Consider the following 19,143-nt stretch of genomic DNA (forward strand, 5'->3'; position numbering starts at 1 on the left):
GTGAAGGGGAGGGAATGCTCCGTTTCTGTGGCTACGTGTTTTAAAGTTTTAAGTTTTCTCTTTACGAAAATGGTGTGTGCTTTATCCTTTGGTGCCCTGGATGTTTTTACTATATGTGATGCTACGGCATCTGGCTTTACGGCTGCCTCTCGGCGTTTCGTACGGACACCACTCCCTAATTTTCTCAGTAATGACCATGCCTGTCTGCTTGATTTCTAGAAGTTTAGACTTTCCACTGTTTCGGTCCACTTTTGGCTTCTAGCGGCGTCTAGGCTGTACAGTAGTTCATCCGCTATTTCTTGGTCGCCAGTTTCAAGAAAGCTCTGATATAATTCCTCGCTATTTTCCGACCAGCCAGGGATATATTCTTTGCGATAGCCTCTTGGTATGTGTTTTTTGGCTACACTTAGGACGGCACCAACAAATCTGTGGTAGTTTTTGATATTAGGTGTAATCCACCCTAGGCATTTATCCAGATCCGCAGAGAAGTCAGTCCAGTTGGCCTTTTTAAAATTCCATCTTGGACGTGGGATAGAACTAATTAAAGGGATTTGCGTCCCTACTTCTATTATTACTGGTCGATGTTGGCTGTGTGGGAAATCAGTTAGAACTCTTCGTGAAGCCCCTAGAGGTATGTCTTTGTTGTCGGTCGAGACGAAGCATAGGTCGGGGTTGTATTCCCGCCTCCATGCCGCGGATCTGAAGGTTGATCGATCTTTGGCATCAAACAAAAGGTACAGGCGTTCGTCTTCTGCCCATTTTATTAAAGCATTCCCATTCGCATCATTATTTTTGTACTTCCACTGTTCATTATGGCTATTGTAATCTCCAACGTATACAGCAGGGTGAGGATGTACTTCAATTGCTTGGGCTGGCCACGACGTAGCAGGTGGCTTGTAAATGTTGGACACGGTAATGTTAGCGATTTTTATGACCACATTATAAATACATCATCAGTGGAAGTAGAGATTAGCGAAGCATTTTCAATATCTTCTTTGACATATGTGGCTGTGCCGTATGTTCGGTGGTAAGTTGCGCCTAATAGTTTATAGCCCGGTATTTTGCCCCTTTTTTGTAGTTGCTTCTCTGTTTCGCAGTGGGTTTCCTGTATAGCAACTAAGTCAATGTTGTCATCTTTTAATAGTTTTGATAAAAACTGGCTTGTAGCATAGCTTATGCCTTCTATGTTTATATGGCAAATTCGAATTATAGGTCCGATTGGTCTGGTTGTGCGGTCCTCACAAGGGCCGTTTATTTTGTTTATCATCTTTCGTTGGAAGTGTTGTTTAGTCAGGAGATCCTAAGGATTGTCTGACTGCCAGTATGTGCTAGTTCATTTAGCGTTACCCAGGGTGCACGTGTAGTATTCTACTACGGACGCGAACTAGCTCTACACCCCGGTGGTTAGGTATTAGTTGGCATTCTGCAAGAATTGTTTGTAACCCATCCAACAGTTGTTTTTCAAAAACCTTTGACATCATCAGCAGTAGGCTAATAGATCTATAAATATGGTATAATGTCTTCTGTAGGTTTACCTGACTTAGGAATTACAATGATTTGTGCCACTTTGCATGGAATAGGGTAATAGCCTGATCTTAAAATTGCATTGAATATCTGTGTCATGTACACAATTCCTTTTTGGGACAGTTCTTTGAGGTTCTTTAGCGATAATGAGGTCATATCCAGGAGACTTTTTAGGGTTCAAGTCTCATTGTATATTCTGGTAAACTTGATTGGTAGATAATTTTTCCAAGGATAGTTTAACTTGATACGGTGATTCTAAGCACTGTTATGTCAAGTTTATTGTTGTCTGGAGGGTTTGGCTGATGGCTGGAGCACATCCACTACAGACTGTTTCAAGTTAAGAATTCACAACTGAACAGATAGGCCAGTGCATTTCTTACGGGCGTATGTTGCCAATAGTTCACGGGACTATGCAGGGCCGGCCGAAATAACCCATTCTTTATTTATATTCAAATTTTTATTTATATTTTCCAATGTTAATCAAATTTATTTTAAAAAGATAGGTACGTATCTATTTAATAAGCTTAACGACTACAATTACTTATAAATATGGTTACATTTTCAGGGAAGTGATTTTAAAGATTATTAGAAAAATGTCTTTATTAGTGGTTAAAATATTAGGTTTTACGCAATTGGTTAATTATTATGGCACAGGTAATTCTGACAGCTTAGGTGTCAACTCTCAAAATTATTTATAAAATATTACTTTCACAATAGTTAATAAATAGAAAGCAATAATAATTAAGATATTGTGCTTAAACTTCCATTATCGGGCAAGCCGGGCTAACAGGCCCTAACAGTAAACAATATTGATTACTTTATAATTGACTATTAATAGTTTTCTAATTCTCTTTATGTACTTAGTCATTCCAAACAATAGTGTCATTTGGAAAGCACATTTGGAAAGCAGACAGATTTATGAGTTATAGATAAATGAGCGGTATGTTTTTCAAAATAGTGTAATTAGGTGAAGTGGAGATTATATGTTTGTCTGTATACATAAGCCCAAACTGCCCGATTACGTTTTTAAATTCTTCTGCCCGGACAAGGGTTAAGGCATAACCATCGCGCACTCAAATCTCAAGTGTAAAAAATTATATTGTTAAAATGGATCCAGTTTTGCCGTTTAAAAGTGGTCAAATTTTACATCTGAGTGCTAAAAAAGTGATCTTAAACGTAGTGAGATACCACATTAATTTGCTTCGAGATGAAAGTCAACGTATTGTATTCGACAAAGTATCCGCGATGACAGGAGTGTCAGTTCGTACGATTCAAAAAATCGTACAGGAAGACAAAGGTGAGCTTTCTGAGGTAAAAACAAACAGAAAAAGAACCCGTTGCCGAAACAACTCCAGAGACTATACTTACGATGAAGGTGTTCGTATCGGCGTTCGTCGAACAGTGCATAGTTTTTTTTTTGAAAACATTCCTCCTACTTTGAATCGTCTTCTGCCAAAAGTGAACCAAGACGAAAACTTGCCAAATTTTACCCGCAGTACAATGTACAGGTTGTTAAAAGACATGAACTTTGTTTATGCAAAACGTGATAAAAGTGCCGTGCTAATAGAACGTCCTGATATAATTGCATGGAGGCATGGATATTTAAGGGCCATTAAACAATATCGGGCTGAGGGCTATGACATTGTGTATTTGGATGAGTCATGGGTCAATGTGGGGCACTCGGTTTCCAGAGAATGGAAAGACAAAACCGTCACCTCGGCAAGAGATGCGTTCATAAAAGGGCTAAGTACTGGACTAAAGCATCCCACTCAGCGTGGACCACGTTTCATCCTTGTCCATGCCGGAAGTGAAAATGGTTTTGTAAACGGTGCTGAAATGTTTTTCCTTGCAAAAAAAAACAGCGCTGATTATCACGACGAAATGGACGGTCCGTGTTTTGAGAACTGGTTTGAAAACAAACTGTTGCCCAACTTAGTTCGAAAAACGGTTATTGTTATGGACAATGCTCCATATCATAGTGTAAAAACCGAGTTGTTGCCTAACCAATCGTGGAATAAGAATAACATTATGGACTGGTTAAGACAAAAAGACATATTTTTTGAAGAAAATTATCTGAAGTGCGAGCTTTTGGAGGTAGTCGCGCAATTTAAACAAAATTTTGATAATTACAAAATTGAAGAACTTTGTAAACAACAAAATAATGTCAAAGTGCTTCGTTTGCCTCCATACCATTGCGAATTAAATCCAATTGAAATGGTATGGAGCCAAGTAAAAAGGCATGTGGCCGTAAATAACAGCACCTTCAAAGCGAAGGATATGGAGGACCTCATAAAAAAAGCGTTTTCAAATGTTACGTCTGATAACTGGAAAAACTATATTCAACATGTAATGACTCTGGAGAAAAAATTTTGGGAAGTGGACGGTCTAATGGAAGACGTAACTCCCATAGTTATAGATTTATATGATAGTAGTGACAATTCCGATTTGGATATGGACGAAGAATGTACATAGTTTTTGATAATTGTAATATTGTAAATATATAAATGTCAAACTAAAAAACCAAATAATTTGTTACATTTCTATGGTTCTGTTGTATTTTTTTTAAAATATACAGAAGTTTTTATTGTTTTTTTATGTTTTTTACTGACACTAATAATATCTACCACAATACTCACTCAATTTGTTCATTAAACAATTAAGAATATTTTTAAGAGTCTGATGATGACCTAAGCCGAAATTTAATAAATAACTGTTGTGAGAAAAAGACATGTCTTTAATTTTTATTTTTCAAAAAAACAAAAAAAATTTAAAGTTACCTAAGTGAAAAAACGTCTAATGTGCAATATAACATGCAGTTCGGCCCTGCTTTTTCGCTGCAACTCCACTACTCTCGCCTATCTCAGTCTATCGGTAGTTCTGGCATCACCGCTTCCCATAAGGCTCCTTTATGAATTCTTAACTTGACACAGACAATAGGTGATCGACAAACGCTTCGGCTTTTTCTTTGTTGTCCTAGCTCATCTTCCATTATCTATTTGAATGTTGCCTTTTAAAGTTAGTCTTTTAGTGAGGTTTTTAGGTAATACTGTATACTATTATCCTTATGATTATTTAAAACAATTTATAATTGGGTAGTAGATTGGTTCCATTTCAGTTTACCATGGGGCGCGCTTGTTCTCTGCCATGCTTTCCTTAATCTTCGCTTTTCTGCAACTTTTTCTCTGATTTCATTAGGCAGGTGTTTTTGTTTGGTTTCCAACATTCTTGTTAATCCAATCTGTGGCTAAATTTATTAAAAGTAGATGCTGGCGAGCTCAGCTAGTAAATTTTGATTTTTGACTGGTATATATTATATGACTGTTATAAAATCCAAATAAAAGACATCGAACCAGCCCATTTGTCTGAGCTGGTTCGATGTCTTTTATTTGGATTTTAGACGAATTTCCAAGTTTCAGTTGGGTTTTTTAGTGTTAGGAGGTGGGTTATAGTATTGGAATTGTGGTTAGAAATATGCTGTTGTTGAAGGTTGAAAGTTATATACATTATTTTAGTAGGTGTAATACCCAAATTCGTTTCCTGGCTCTCATGCAGAACTCCTTAATTGGATGACTTAACTTATGGCCGTAGAAGCAGCTATTAGAAATGGCCGTAGAGTCCATTTATGTCTTTTGGATCCCATTTACAAAATTTTATAACACATTGACTATCGCACAGTGCCTATGGCACGTTTACTAATAATCACCAAATTACCGTTAAAAACTAGTTTCCTTATCACCGCCTTTTGAATCATTCTAAGATTTTTGCAATTTTCTGCTCTAATTGAAATGTCACCTACCCGTTTTATATATTACGAAATAGACAATTGTTTCTAAAACACTTTATAATAAATTTTTATATTTGATTTACTTTTTAACAGCTTTTTAATGCTAATTTGTCGCTTTGACAACTCGCTATGATATTGCTAATTTTTAGTTAACTTGTTATATACATAAACATATATCAATTTAAATTGTATGGTTCAATAACAAGATGAGATTCTCTATAAACATAAATACATGTAATTTATCGCCTATTATCTTTTTTTTTCTATTTGGCAGTAATACCCTTACAACTATAAATTTTTCTAGAGTTTTCTTTATTTGTTATGTATCTTGGATGATTTATATTTGACTATTCCGGTGATTTTCATAATTTAGAGTTTCATTCGATAATATATTAAGTAACATCTACTGCCAACCATTCCTCCTTTGTTAAAAATACATCATCAGTCTTTTCAATAATACATTACAGATTTGAGCCAACTCTCTGAACTAGAGCTGCATCGATTTTAATATAAAAATGATGAAGTGGCTGTATTGACGTTATATAAATAAAAGCATAATTTATTAATAATCATATAAATAAATTTTTAATGATCCATCTCGGAAATAGCGTGTGGAAACGTTGGCGTCAGTGATTTATGTATGAACGAGGGTCGTAACTTATCCCGGCCCTCCCTAATAAGTTTTCCGTGGGGGAGATAGAGCCAGGTCGGAACTAACAGATGGATTTATATTGCCCACATAATTTTGCCAGAGCATTTTTACGTTAACGGTTGATGCTTTGATTTTCTCCTAATTGCTAGGGTTCTATAGCATACCTAAATTTTTCAATGTAATACATAACAACTATTTTTGTGAAAAAAAGTAAAATATAGAGCCGAGTAGCCTTTATTTTATGTAAATTCACTTTTATACAAATAGATTTAATCTATAAATTTGAACAGTTTTCACACTCTATTTAGATGTACGGCTGCGGCTATTGAATAGGTTACTTCCTTACTTATCTCGTAGCGAATTTTTTTAATTTTTACGTCCATTTTAATTACCAGTGGCGGACCCAGATTAGGTTGATTAAAATTAAAAATCAAAATAAAATAAATCTATTTTACAAAATGTAACAAAATGAAATTATCTAAAGAAGTTTTTTGAATAAAATGGATTATGTTCTTAATAACGAAAATAAGGAAGTATGGGTTAAAAATATCCATTTTATTTTAAATCTATTTTATATTAAATAATGATAAACAATATCGGGACAGCGGGACACCGGACAGCCAGATTCCACGTCCCGCACTTTTCCATCTGTTCTTTCTAGCGTCCCGTCCTGCAGATATTTGCGCTGTCCAGTCTTCCATCCCACCCCGTGTCCCGCTGTCACGCGAAGCTAACTTAAATTATATATAGATAAATTATTATATAAGTAAATATATTTTTATAATAATGGTTTAAAGACAAATTTAATATTCTTAACAATTAATTATCAAAATTATATTATTAGACCAATTTGATAATTACTTTAGTTTCTATAAGTAGCACCTTTTCCTGTACAATGTATTGTGTAAAAATTTCTATTTGTTTTGAATTTTTCTCGTTTAATTTGTTTCAGATACTAAACCATATATGATCATTCACGCAACAATTTAATTAGAAGTTATCAATGTTTTATTGTCGTATATTGCTGAAAATTTAGACCAGGATGGGGATGTAAAAGATGCTTCATCTTCCAATTAATATTTTTTATTAATTATTACTTTTGGTTAGACTGAAAATCGCTGTAAGCTTTTGAAATGGAATGTTCGAATTTTATGAGTAATTTTGGAGAAATATTAGTAAATTAAATCCCAGATTTACCCATACGGCTCACACTCTCTCTAACGGGAAAATTCACTCATCCCAGATACCTACGGTATCAAAGGATTAAGCTCTGGTTCGACTCTTTCCGTGTTATCGAGCCCTAGGTGACTTGGTATGCTGGAGTATATCCCAAAAATTTTCGCACACATCTAGACGTCATGAGGAGTACAGCTTTCTGCATGGCCTTATAAAGATGTTCATCTAGACCCAGCTGTTTTATATTCGGTAGGAGGTTTTTGGGAATAACATCAGTAGTAGATAGAATAATTGGTACTGTCTTAGTACTTTTCATTCTCCATTATCTCCTAATTTGTATTTCTTGGTCTCTATACTTGGCGATCTGTCCATTGTATTTACCACGCAAATTATTGCCTTTAGGTATCGCCACATCAATAAGTGTTTTTTGCCTGATAAGTTTATTAACTAGCATGATTGGTCTGTGAGCACAGTGCGGTCCCAGTATAGCTTGTAGTTGCCATTTTCAAGTATTCTCTGAGGGACGTATTGATAGTAAGGAAAATGGTCAGTTTGGAGAAGTCCCAGTTTGTCAGCTAGTTCTTGGTGGATAATCTTTTCTACTGAGTCATGGCGTTCTTTATAATCAGTACCGACAAATACGTGGCAGCAACCGGTAAGATGTTGGATGGTTTCTTGGGCTTGGCATCCATATCGACATTTGTGATTTTGGACTTGAGGATTTTTAACAATGCATTTCAGGTAATTTTTTGTTGGAATAACCTGATCCTGAATGGCAAGTAGGAAACCCTCAATCTCGGGAAACATCTTTCCTGATGTCCAATAGTTCAACGCTATATTGTCGACATATTCTTGGCTGATCTCATTGAGATGTCGCCCATGCAGAGGTTTACTTATCCAGATGCGTATTTTGACGTGACAACGTCTTAAATTAGGTTGTGGCTCGGAGTCATTCATGAAAAAGTGTAACGCCCGCTCACGTCTGTTACAGTGAGTCACCGAACGAGAGAAAGGCCCGCCGGACCGGCGAATGCCTTGCGTCTCTCTCCCACTCAAACATGATCGGTCCGCTGCGCGCGCAGCACTAGAGAATTAGGCGCGTTGAATCGGTGCGTGCTTCCGTGCTTGTGTCTCTGTCTTTCTCGAGCGTTCTTGGCGTTCAAGACACATTACAGCAGAAACACTTCCTTTCATTTCATATTTCTCCTATCATCGTCCTATCCTCAACAAAATCACTCAAATAGAAATTAGTTAAGTTTAAGTTTACATGTACAATGTTTTAGTAAACAAAATATATTTCTATAGTTAAAATTTGTGCAATTCTTATTTTCATTCAATTCCTTGTTCCTATTGTGCAATTTAATAATATTCATATCAATAAATATTCTACCGAGAAAAAGACGTTGTCACGTAAAATCTTCGCCCGTAAAACCGACTTTACAGGCAACCGATTTTTTTTCTTACTTAGTCAGGTGGTTTATGTGCATTTCTTGTTCCCTCAGTTTAAGCGGCGTTGTATCGCCTACTGAGCAAATTGCTCGATGTAAAGTAGATGTCTCAGCCAGCACCTAAAAATAAGTTGTTATATTAGCAATCTGTGTATCCAGTTGCTCACCCATGTCCATAAGTCCTCTTTCCCCTTGATTTCTCGATAATGTTATTTTCTCTACTGCACTACGTGGATGGTGTTTTTGCGCCTTTGTAAGAAGTGTTCTTACTTTTTGCTGGAGAATTTCTATATCCGTTTTTGACCACTTAATAATACCAAATGAGTAGCTAAGCGCGGAACAGGCGTACGTATTTAATGCCTTAAACAAATTTTTGCTATCAAGATATGACCAATTTACCTGCCTTACTCTTCGCATAAACTCAGAAGTTGGTTCGGTTTTCATTAGTTTATGGTCAATTTTTCGCGCTTGCTGTACTCCGAGATATTTGTACATACCATTTTCACCCATTGCCTCGATATTTTGGCCATCTTGCATATCGAAACCTCCGGGCTGAACTTTTCCTCTGACTATATTTAGTGTACGGTACTTGTCTAGTCCAAAGTGCATACTAATATCATTTGAGAAGGTTTCTACAGTTTTCAGCATCTGATCTAGGTAGTTTCAAGTGGAAGCAATTAATTTTAAATTATCCATATACAACAAATGATTAAGCTTCGCCACAACTGTAATGTTATTTTTGATGCTAAAAGCTGAGTCAGTGGAGTTCATTAGCTGAGATAGTGGGTTCATTGCTAGACAGAACCAAAGTGGACTCAACGAGCCCCCTGGAAAAGGCCGCGGTTGATTGGGATATCTTCAGTTTTGATATTATTTTCACCAGGTATTTCAAGTTGAATTTTAGTCTTCCTCTCCGTCATTAGATATTTTAAAAAGGTCAATATATTATTATCGACTTTATATATTTTCAATATATCTATAAGCCATTCATGAGGCACTGAATCAAAGACTTTCTTGTAGTCAATGAAGGCAGTAAAAAGGTTCCTCTTTTGGTGTATGCCTGGTTAAAAATGACTGAGTTGATAATAAGTTGTTCTTTGCAACCCATAGAACCTTTAGTGCATCATTTCTGTTGAGGGTCTATGATATTGTTTAGAGCACAGTGTTGGTAGATACGCCGGGCTACATAGGATGTGACCAATTTGTTCAAAGTTGAAAGACAAGTAATTGGGCGTTACTTGGCTGGATCTTGGGTGTTATTTTGATCCTTTGGTATAAGATAAGTGGTTTGTGTAAAAAATGATGGTATTTCCTCTGGATTAGAGATAACATGATTATTAAACATTGACAAACACTCATGAACACTCCAAAACTTCTTTAGCCAGAAGTTTTGAACTCCGTCTGGTCCCGGAGATTTTCAGTTATGAAGCTCTTTGATAGTATTTGAGACTTCTTCAGTGGTAAAGGAATATTATTGTAATGCTGGCAGTAGTTCGTTGTATCTTCACTCCATCCAGCGTTGATGTTATGAGTAGCTGGCTTTGAAAGTTGATTTTCCCAAAACTCGTGAATTTCTTGGCTTGGATAAGATTTATTTTAATTTTCCACAGTGGAATTAAGTTTTTTGTAAAACGCCTTCTCTGCATGCTCAAAAAGTATATTCTCGCATTTCCGGTTGTTGTTAACTTTGTATCTCCTCAGGCGGCCTGAATAAACAGAGTTTTTGTTTTAATGTATCCAGGCACTGTTGAGGTATGTTGATTTCTGAATCATGTCGCGAGTGTCTTAGAGTGTTAAACAATATTTCTTCAGTTCTCTTGATGATTTTTCTGCTTCTCACTCCTCGTATGTATTCTATCATTTGTCCAAAGTTCCTACGCAGTAATTCAATCTTCCTTGGCAGTCGTGTTTCCTAGGGTGCTATTCTGTTATTAGTCTTTCCGATGTTGGTACCCCGTCGTGTTCTGATCTTAATGATCATAACATTGGCAATTGCTGTTGCTGCACAGTAAATCAGCATATGCAAATATTCCAATGTGTGGACTTCTGTAATATAATTGGGTAGGATTTCAGTATTCATAATTTGTAACAGTGCTCCTAGTTTCTTAGAAGAGTTTATTTTTGGTAGCGGTGGTCTGCTAAATGGGTTTGTTCCACTAAACTCTTGTACGGCACGTGCCATCTCTTTTACCAGACTATCGTGCAACTCGTTATTCTCCTGCGTATTCACTCTGCGTATTTACCAGGAGGTGATTTTCTTCTAACATCCATAGCAATATTTTGTTAACTATTTTTTCCATGACTTTGCACATTACATTCGTGAGTGAGATGGGTCTATATGAGGAAATTTCAGTTCGTGCATTGTTAGGTTTGAGAATAGGTATAATTATTGAGTTGCTCCAGGAAGTTGGAAAGTTAACCATATTCTATTGAAAATTTTTACAAGAACACATTTAGCGTTGTCTGGCATTTTTTTCAAGAATATTAAAGGTATATTATCAGGTCCAGGAGTAGAGTGTTTAGTAGTATTAAGGCAAAGTTAAGTTCATCTAAAGTTAAAGGGATATTGATAGAACTATTATTTTTATCTTCATAATCAAGCTGTTGTTTTTCTGTGTTGATTTTGTGTAGTATAAACTCTTCGGAATAGTTGCTATTGCTGGAGTTGAAATATGAACTATGAAATATGTAGCAAAAGCATTGCCTATTTCATTGAGTTTTGTTATTACATTAGTATTTTGAGTAATAAAAAGAACTTGATAAAATTTGTTTTTTCCTGATATTTTACGAATATTGCGACTGTAGATAAAGGTGTTGAACTATTTATATTTGAGACGAATTTCCTCCAGTTGGTTTTTAGAGCAGTTTTGTGTATTATATCTAGCATATGCTCTCTGTTTTTTGTATTCAATGATGTTAGTTGCGTTATTATGTTTTTTCTATTTGTTGAAAGATACTTTAGATTGCTTTATTGCGTTTTGACATTTTGTGTTCCACCATGGTAGAGGTCTGTGTTTCCTTAAAATTTTAGTTTTTCCTATAGGCCGTGTTTTTGCCGCGTATATAATAATATTAGTAAAAATGTTTAGAGTTTCATTTATATCAGTGTTGTCAAAACTGGTGTGATTCTATGTTTATTTCTATGGCCTCAGCTTATTTATTCCAATTAGCGTTTCAGTCGCTTCCATATAAAAAGGGTAGAGGATCCTAGTTAAGTGCGATTGAAAGACTTGGGTCACAAATCGATATATCGATTACAGATGTTGCACCATTATGTACAATACATCTGGTTGGTCGTCCATCATTGAGAATGTTTAAGTTTTCTGTTGTTAACAAGTCTTTGATTAGTCTGTCTTTGGTAATAAAATTGTTGAGCACCGCATTGAGTTGTGACTATTGAAATCTATAAACATTAGCCTGGGCGCAGGTATTTGTGAGATGAGTGCTTTTAAGTCGGTTATGGAGAGGACTGCCTTTGGAAGGATATAAATACAGCATATATTAATGCATTGGGAAGTTTTAACTGAGACAGCTACAGCTTCGATGTCTGTTCTAAGAGAAATTGTTTGTGCTTCAAGGGTGCTATTAACATAAATAACCACTCCATCACTTGCTTTTTCCTGATTGTTTCTATTTTTATAAAAAGTTGATATGTTATTAAATCTATGACAATGTTGGTCTTTGAAATTTGTTTCTTGAAGACAAGTAATAACAGGTGAAACATTATTAACTAAAATTTTTAGCATATCATAATGGGTATAAAACCTGTCTATATTCCATTGTAATAAATTGAATTTTTATTTTGTTTTTTTTAAGACCAAGGTACCTCTCTGTAAAGTTTCTGCCAATTTAACTGAAACCACGTTTACATAAGAAAAGTGCCGTGGTACTTTTATCGTTTAAAACGCTGTATGGACAAAACGAGGAAATACATATGTAACGGACAAAATACCGTATAAAGATTATATTCTTTAATATTTTTTGTCAGAAATACCGCAGAAAAATGCGAAAATTACTTTTAATTTCATTTTTTTTGTTATATAATTGACAATAGGTACACGCATTTTCTATCGTTAACTACATTACAAATTTCTTAATTAGAAGAAAGATCTTTAATACAAAACTGCAAATCTAAGATTTAAATAAAATTATTTTAAATAATTTTCTGTGATGTTTCAATATACTTTACATCGTAACAAAATAAATTGTAATAAACTGTGATAATACCACATAATATGTACTTACATTATACAAGTACAAGTTCTAAAATTTTGTACACCGAGTACGCGAAAGTTTAGACTTCCTGCTGCTATACATCTCCTCTAATATATTCTCCTGATACGAGCGCTAGCAGAGAAAAGTAAAACTAAAAGCAAGGCAGCCAAAGCAAGCACATCAAGTAGCATGGGGTGGAATAGAATTAAATCCGCATTAGAAAATCTTATATTTTATAGTTCCCAGTCTCTGAATAATTTAGAATCAAAAAGGTAATCAATCCGATGTGCCATTAACGTTTAATTAATTATTTCTAAGTATATCTGACTATATAATGCAAGTAGTCACCATTAAATATATATTTTTTTAAGTTCTTCACCTTGTTGCTGTAGAAACTACTCCATAAAAAGTTACTATGCATTTATAGTACAATAACCTATAAATTTAATGCAAATAGGGTTTGATTAAATAAATTTGTACAAAAATTTTAAGTTCCTTAGATATTATTTATCAAAATAGAAAACGACGTCTTAAGAAATATAAATAAATACGCTGAGGAGTATGGCAGAGTTGTGTTTTGTCACTTCTTAATGTCTATCGTGAAAGCATCTGTAAGGAAGCTCTTTTAGAAGCAAACGAATAAATTGTAATGAATAGAGGTTGTAAACAATATTCGATATGAAAAAGATGCTGTCCTAGTTCCAGGAACTGCAGAAGACTTACAACTTCTTAGGTGCAGATATATAAATACCCATTTCTTGCAATAATTACGACATACAAATCAATCTCCAGATAACCAAATATATGGTCATCAGTAAGAATGTGAGACCACCAACGCAAATTGGTATAAAAAATTGAGAAAAGTATTAAATTACAATTACTTAGAAACTTTAATAAATGAAATTATACACCAAAAAATAAAAAATATTGAAAGCTACGAGATGTGGTGTTATCGTGGAATACTAAAGCTAAAGATAATTTCAATTGATGGAGTATCAAAGCTGGAAGGACTACGTCGTATTAGAAAAGAGCCAGAGGTTATGTTAATAACTATAAAGCCAAGAAAACGCGAATATTTGGGAATATTCGCGAATATTGAGAAAACACCTAATGCGAGGACAAAAATACCCATTACTTCGAAATATAATGCAGGGAAAAATAGAAGAAAAAACAATCCAGACCGTAGAAGAATGTCGTGGTTACGAAATTTAAGAAAGCGTTTTGGCTGCACCATGAATAAGCTCTTTAGATCAGCTGTAAATAGATCAGGATAGCCTTTATAACTTCCCATCGCCGATAGTAGTGACACAACAAGAAGAAGATTTTAAGAAAGTTATTGAAAAATAACTGATGTTGTAATTAAATTTACTGAGAAATTTGTGATGGCGAACTAAAATTGTTATCTGGCTATAATTAAAAAGTAGCAAAAATATATTTTGTGTGCTGGAATAAGTGCTACGAGCCTTTTATTAACATCTAGTTTTAGAACCTAAGCATACAAGTGATAATATGCTGTAACCTAAAAGTTTCGAGCCTTGTATGATCCACTTCACGTGACAACCATAAATTCGACACGTTTTACCTGAGAAAGTACATCAATTAGATGATACCACATTTAAACAATTTTGTTTTTAAAAATGTATATGGTTCCAAAATAATGTGAGAACTTAAGTATTGCGTGGCTTGGTACTTCTTCTTCTTATTTCACCGTCTCCTTTCGAAGGTAGGCGATCCAAATGGCAAATGTAGCTTGGGAAACTGCTGCACGAAGATTTGTGTGGATGAGTGGTCAAATCATCTCCTCAGGTCTTTCAGCCATGAGTTCTGGCATCTTCCAACTGATCTTTTGCCCTACACTTTACCTTCCAATATGATTTAGAGTATTTTTCTCTCTTTGATTATGCTAAGTCGCCTTAGACAAAGTTCTACGAGACGCTAATTTAGATAGCAGGGGAACAATATTTGATAGATCAGTCCAAATTCTAGCATATGCAGACTACGTTGACATTATAACAAGAACCAGGGCGAAAACTGCGGAAATCCTAACCTAGCTAGTAGCAGCAGCAGAACGAATGGGGTTACATATAAATCAAAATAAAACCAAATTCATGGCGACTAACACAAACACAAGAGCTGGAAATGTTGACGCAGATTTAATCATCAATGGCCAAAATTTCGAAGCAGTCAAAGAGTTCATATATCTAGGGTCATCGGTTAACCCCAATAATAACACATCTGAGGAAATAAAAAGGCGAATAATAATTGCAAACAGGTGTTATCATGGTCTATCAAAGTACTTAGCTAACAAACGTCTGTCTCAAAAAACTCGTATAAGACTGTATAGAACACTGATAGTCTCCGTTCTCACATGATCAGAGACATGGACGCTAACTAAAACAGATGAATCCGCTCTATCAGTTTTTAAAATAAAGGTGCTACGCAAGATATTCGGAGCGGTCTGTGAGAACGGAACATGGAGGCGTAGATATAACTTTGAACTGCAGAATATCTACAAGCATACGTTTGGTGGTAAAGATATGACCACTATAATTAAGCGAAACCGCCTGCAGTAGGCAGGACATGTAGCCCGGGCCCCTGAATCGAACATGATAAAAAAGATTCTAACAGCGCAACCCGTGGGAATGAGAAGACGGGGTAGACCAAAGCTGAAGTGGATGGACGGGCTAACATAAGATGCCGAGAAGATCGGAGTCGGCAACTGGAAAATGCAAGCAAGGGTCAGAACAGAATGGCGTAGAATGTTTGAGAAGGTCGAAGCCCTCTAAGGGCTGTAGCACCAAGATGATGATGATGATGATTGATTATGCTAAGTAATTCTTTTTGTTTACTCATTAGCTGAAGTACATCACCATTGGTAACTTTTTGTATCCATGGAATTCTCAACATCCGTCTGTTTGGCTTGGTACAGTACCGTCAAAATTTTGAAGCTTTGGAAAAATAGAATGCTACAGTGTGATGATTAACTATTGCGATCAGGACGTTTTCATATTGCTCTTTATTTTTCCTTCTGAAGGTGCTCTTTTCTTCTCGTCTAAGATTTTCATATCCTTTTTAATGTAAGCGGCTGTCTGTGCTGTTGAAGCGTTAAATGCTTCGTTTTTTTTTAATATATGAACCTACATTCTTCATCGAACCAGTCATCTTGTATTAGATTATCAAAACACCTTAGCCTTATTAGATTTCAAAACATCTTTTGCCGCGGTGTACATTGCCTGTTTAGATTTAGCTCAGTGTTCCTATATCCATAGGTTTTTATCCATTCGTGGTAGGTTTTGGATTAGGGTTTTCACGTAGTTATGACTGACTGTTTCGGATTTTAGAGCATCAGTTTATTTTGTGTTTTTTGTACTGTGCCCTTTTTTTTGGAGTTAACTGTAGGGGCTCTGTGTTTTGTTTTGATTAGAAAGTAATCTGTCTATATTAGCTCCTCTACATACTCTTATAACCAATGCCTCCGACAAATGCTAACGCTAAACTATCGATAAATATCGATATATTGTCGATCAGGTTTAAAGACATAACTTCCGCAGTAGAAGGGTGTGTACAAAAGAAAACAAGCTGCGAAAAAAATTGAAATGGTATAAACAAAAAATATATAATGAATAACAAGCAGTTCTAGTGAACTGTTAGATTTATGAATAGAGGCAAGAGGAAATTAAACAATCAAAGCAATCAAAAATAATAGTCATCAATTAAAAATAAAACACTACCTGGGGTAATTGCGGGATGGGTCGAGTAGCTCTGCGGTTACCACAGCCGGTCCCGAGTACGGATAAAATGTGATGGGTGATTAGCAATGTTAGCAACCTATCAATCGTAAAACGAATACCGCTCAAAGAAACAATGTGAAGCCTCAGAACCCACTTGATAATATGAAGATGACCACGGCAAGAGATAAGGACAAGGAGAAAATATTCAAAACTCAGATGAGAATTAGGTACTACAAAAAACATCACATCGCTTAAACACAAGAGACCAAAAAATGAAAGAAAACAAAGGGACATATGCGCTCTATAGGAAACAAAAATGAAAGGAAAAGAACAATCAAAATTAGGTGAAGTTACAAAATAAAAATTGTTTTTTACATTATTTCCTAAATTATTTGACATTTTGTAATAAAAATTGACACGTTACTTTCTTGTTCTGAAAGCAATTTTCATAAAAAAGAAACAACAAACTCTAAGCGAACAGAAAAATTTTAAGGGGAGTGTGCAGCCCTAAACTTTTGAGTACGTTCAAATCAAATGAATTTTGTGGCGTCATTAATTTAACACATTATTTTTAAAATTTTTTTGACTCCTATCACTTTTTTCAAAAGACAGTTTTTATTGAATTACGGCCCTTTTCATTAACCTTTAAAAAATTACGTGCAACTAAATAAATGGCTTAAATGAATTAACAAGCACAAAAAATGTCTATTACCTCTATAAATATGATATTACAATAAATGTTCAAAATGACCTCCATTTTCTTCAATACACATTCGGTATCGTTTTAATAAAGGAAACCGAATGCGCTGAAAAATCATATTTTTCTGACGAAATTGATTTGCATCTTCAATTATTCTAACCCTCAATTTGTTGTTCGTCCTCTATTGTTACAGAATACACTTTCTCTTTCATAAACCCCCAAAAACAAAAGTCCATGTGGTTAAGACCTGGACTTCTAGGTGGCTAAGAAATAGGTGCGTCACGACCCCTTCCAATCCACCGACCAGGATACTGCCTGCAAAGGTATTCCCGGACTTCATTACTGTAATGCGGTGGAGCGTCATCTTGTAGAAACCACATATTTTGCCTTATTGCAATATTCACTTTTTCTAAATATTCTTGTAAATCGTTTGCCAAGAACTGCAAATAATCATCACCATTTAAATTGTTGGGATGAAATACTGGGCCTATTAGACTGTCCACGCTTCCTGTCCAAACATTAACTTGAAAGTATTTTGGTGATGAGTCGTTTTTGTGGCGTGAGGATTTGTTGGCGTTATGATGGTTGGTTATTCCATTTCTACTGAAGGTAGCCTCGTCGGTAAACAACATATTTCTAATAAAATTAACATTTCGAGTGTTTTCCATTAACAACCAACCGCAAAATCCAATCGTTTTACAATAATCTTTAACCAATAACTCTTGAACCGTTGTTAAGTGATAGGGTTTAAGCAGCTGATCCTTCAAACGCCTCCAAACCCTTACGTGAGGAACATTTAGTTGAGCAGCTATTACCCTTGTACTTGTTCCAGGGACTTCTTCAATGATTTCTAAAATGTGTTCATCAGTTGCATCCATTATTGGATAACCACTATTGCCAGCAACTTGCGGTTGGAATGTACCCGTTTCCCGTAAACGACTATCAATGGTCAGAAATAATCGTCTATCGGGTGTATTTCGATTGGGGTATTTTACTGCACTTAACGCCTTGCGCTGCTGCACTATTTCCTTCACATTCACCTACGACATTCCCGATAGTTTATTGAAATCATAATTTAATCTGATCCAGCTTACCCATAAAGTTAAATGCATATCTGCCATTTCCTGAAATGTGTAGGCCATTGTAATATCAAAATTTTTGATATTAATCTTATTCACACAATAAATGATAGCTACAAATTATTGACTATTTATTGATGGAACTGTCTGTAATTATTGTATCCGTAGAAACGAATTGTAATTTTATAGCCAACTAGGAAAAAACTAGTTTTTCGAAAAAGTGATAAGATTCAAAAAAGTTTTAAAAATAACGTGTTAAACTAATAATGCCACAAAATTCATTTGATTTGAACGTACTCAAAAGTTTGGCGGGATTTAGGGCTGCACACGCTTTTAAAATTTTTCTCTTCGCTTAGATTTTGTTGTTTCTTTTGTATGAAAAATGCTTTCAGAACAAGAAAGTAACGTGTCCATTTTTATTACAAAATTTCAAGTAATTTAGGAGATAATGCAATAAAACAATTTTTATTTTGTAACTTCAAACGGCTGTAACTTTTTTGTGTACACTTTTGTACTAAGGTAAGTTGGATTCAATCAATTTATTTTTGTCCCCGGAGTGCGTGAGTTAATTTATGACATACCTTTTTGAAACACGCAGGTATAATATGAAGTATTATATTTAAGATACTTTTTAGTTAAACAATTTTATTAATTTCTAACAAAATGTTGCAAAATCGTTTATTATACAACAAGCTCTTATTACAAACCCAATATTTAATAAACTCTTACCAGCTTGGTTAGAATCTTATTACGCTTACATTGTTATATTCTCCTGACACAACTCTTGCGGAACAAAGCGCCATGCAACATCGAGACAAGCCTTGCTTGCATGTT

General features: G+C 35.1%; 1 protein-coding gene across 1 annotated transcript; it reads right to left on the reverse strand.

The window, feature by feature from the left end:
* Positions 1-215: 215 nt before the first annotated feature.
* LOC140449104 (uncharacterized) lies at positions 216-1,267 on the reverse strand. The gene is made up of 2 exons (XM_072542246.1): positions 950-1,267; positions 216-893 (listed from the first exon to the last, which is right to left on the reverse strand). Exons 1-2 carry the CDS (start codon positions 1,265-1,267, stop codon positions 216-218), a joined length of 996 nt encoding a protein of 331 aa, XP_072398347.1.
* Positions 1,268-19,143: the final 17,876 nt, after the last annotated feature.

The sequence above is a fragment of the Diabrotica undecimpunctata genome, chromosome 8 (assembly GCF_040954645.1).
Source record: "Diabrotica undecimpunctata isolate CICGRU chromosome 8, icDiaUnde3, whole genome shotgun sequence".
In the NCBI taxonomy this organism is placed as follows: Eukaryota; Metazoa; Arthropoda; class Insecta; order Coleoptera; family Chrysomelidae; genus Diabrotica; species Diabrotica undecimpunctata.

Coding starts and splice junctions, on each gene's coding strand:
- LOC140449104 (XM_072542246.1), bottom strand. CDS start 1,267: ATGATAAACAAAATAAACGGCCCTTGTGAGGACCGCACAACCAGACCA. Junction 894..949: donor TCTCTACTTCCACTGATGAT/GTATTTATAATG, acceptor AACATTTACAAG/CCACCTGCTACGTCGTGGCC.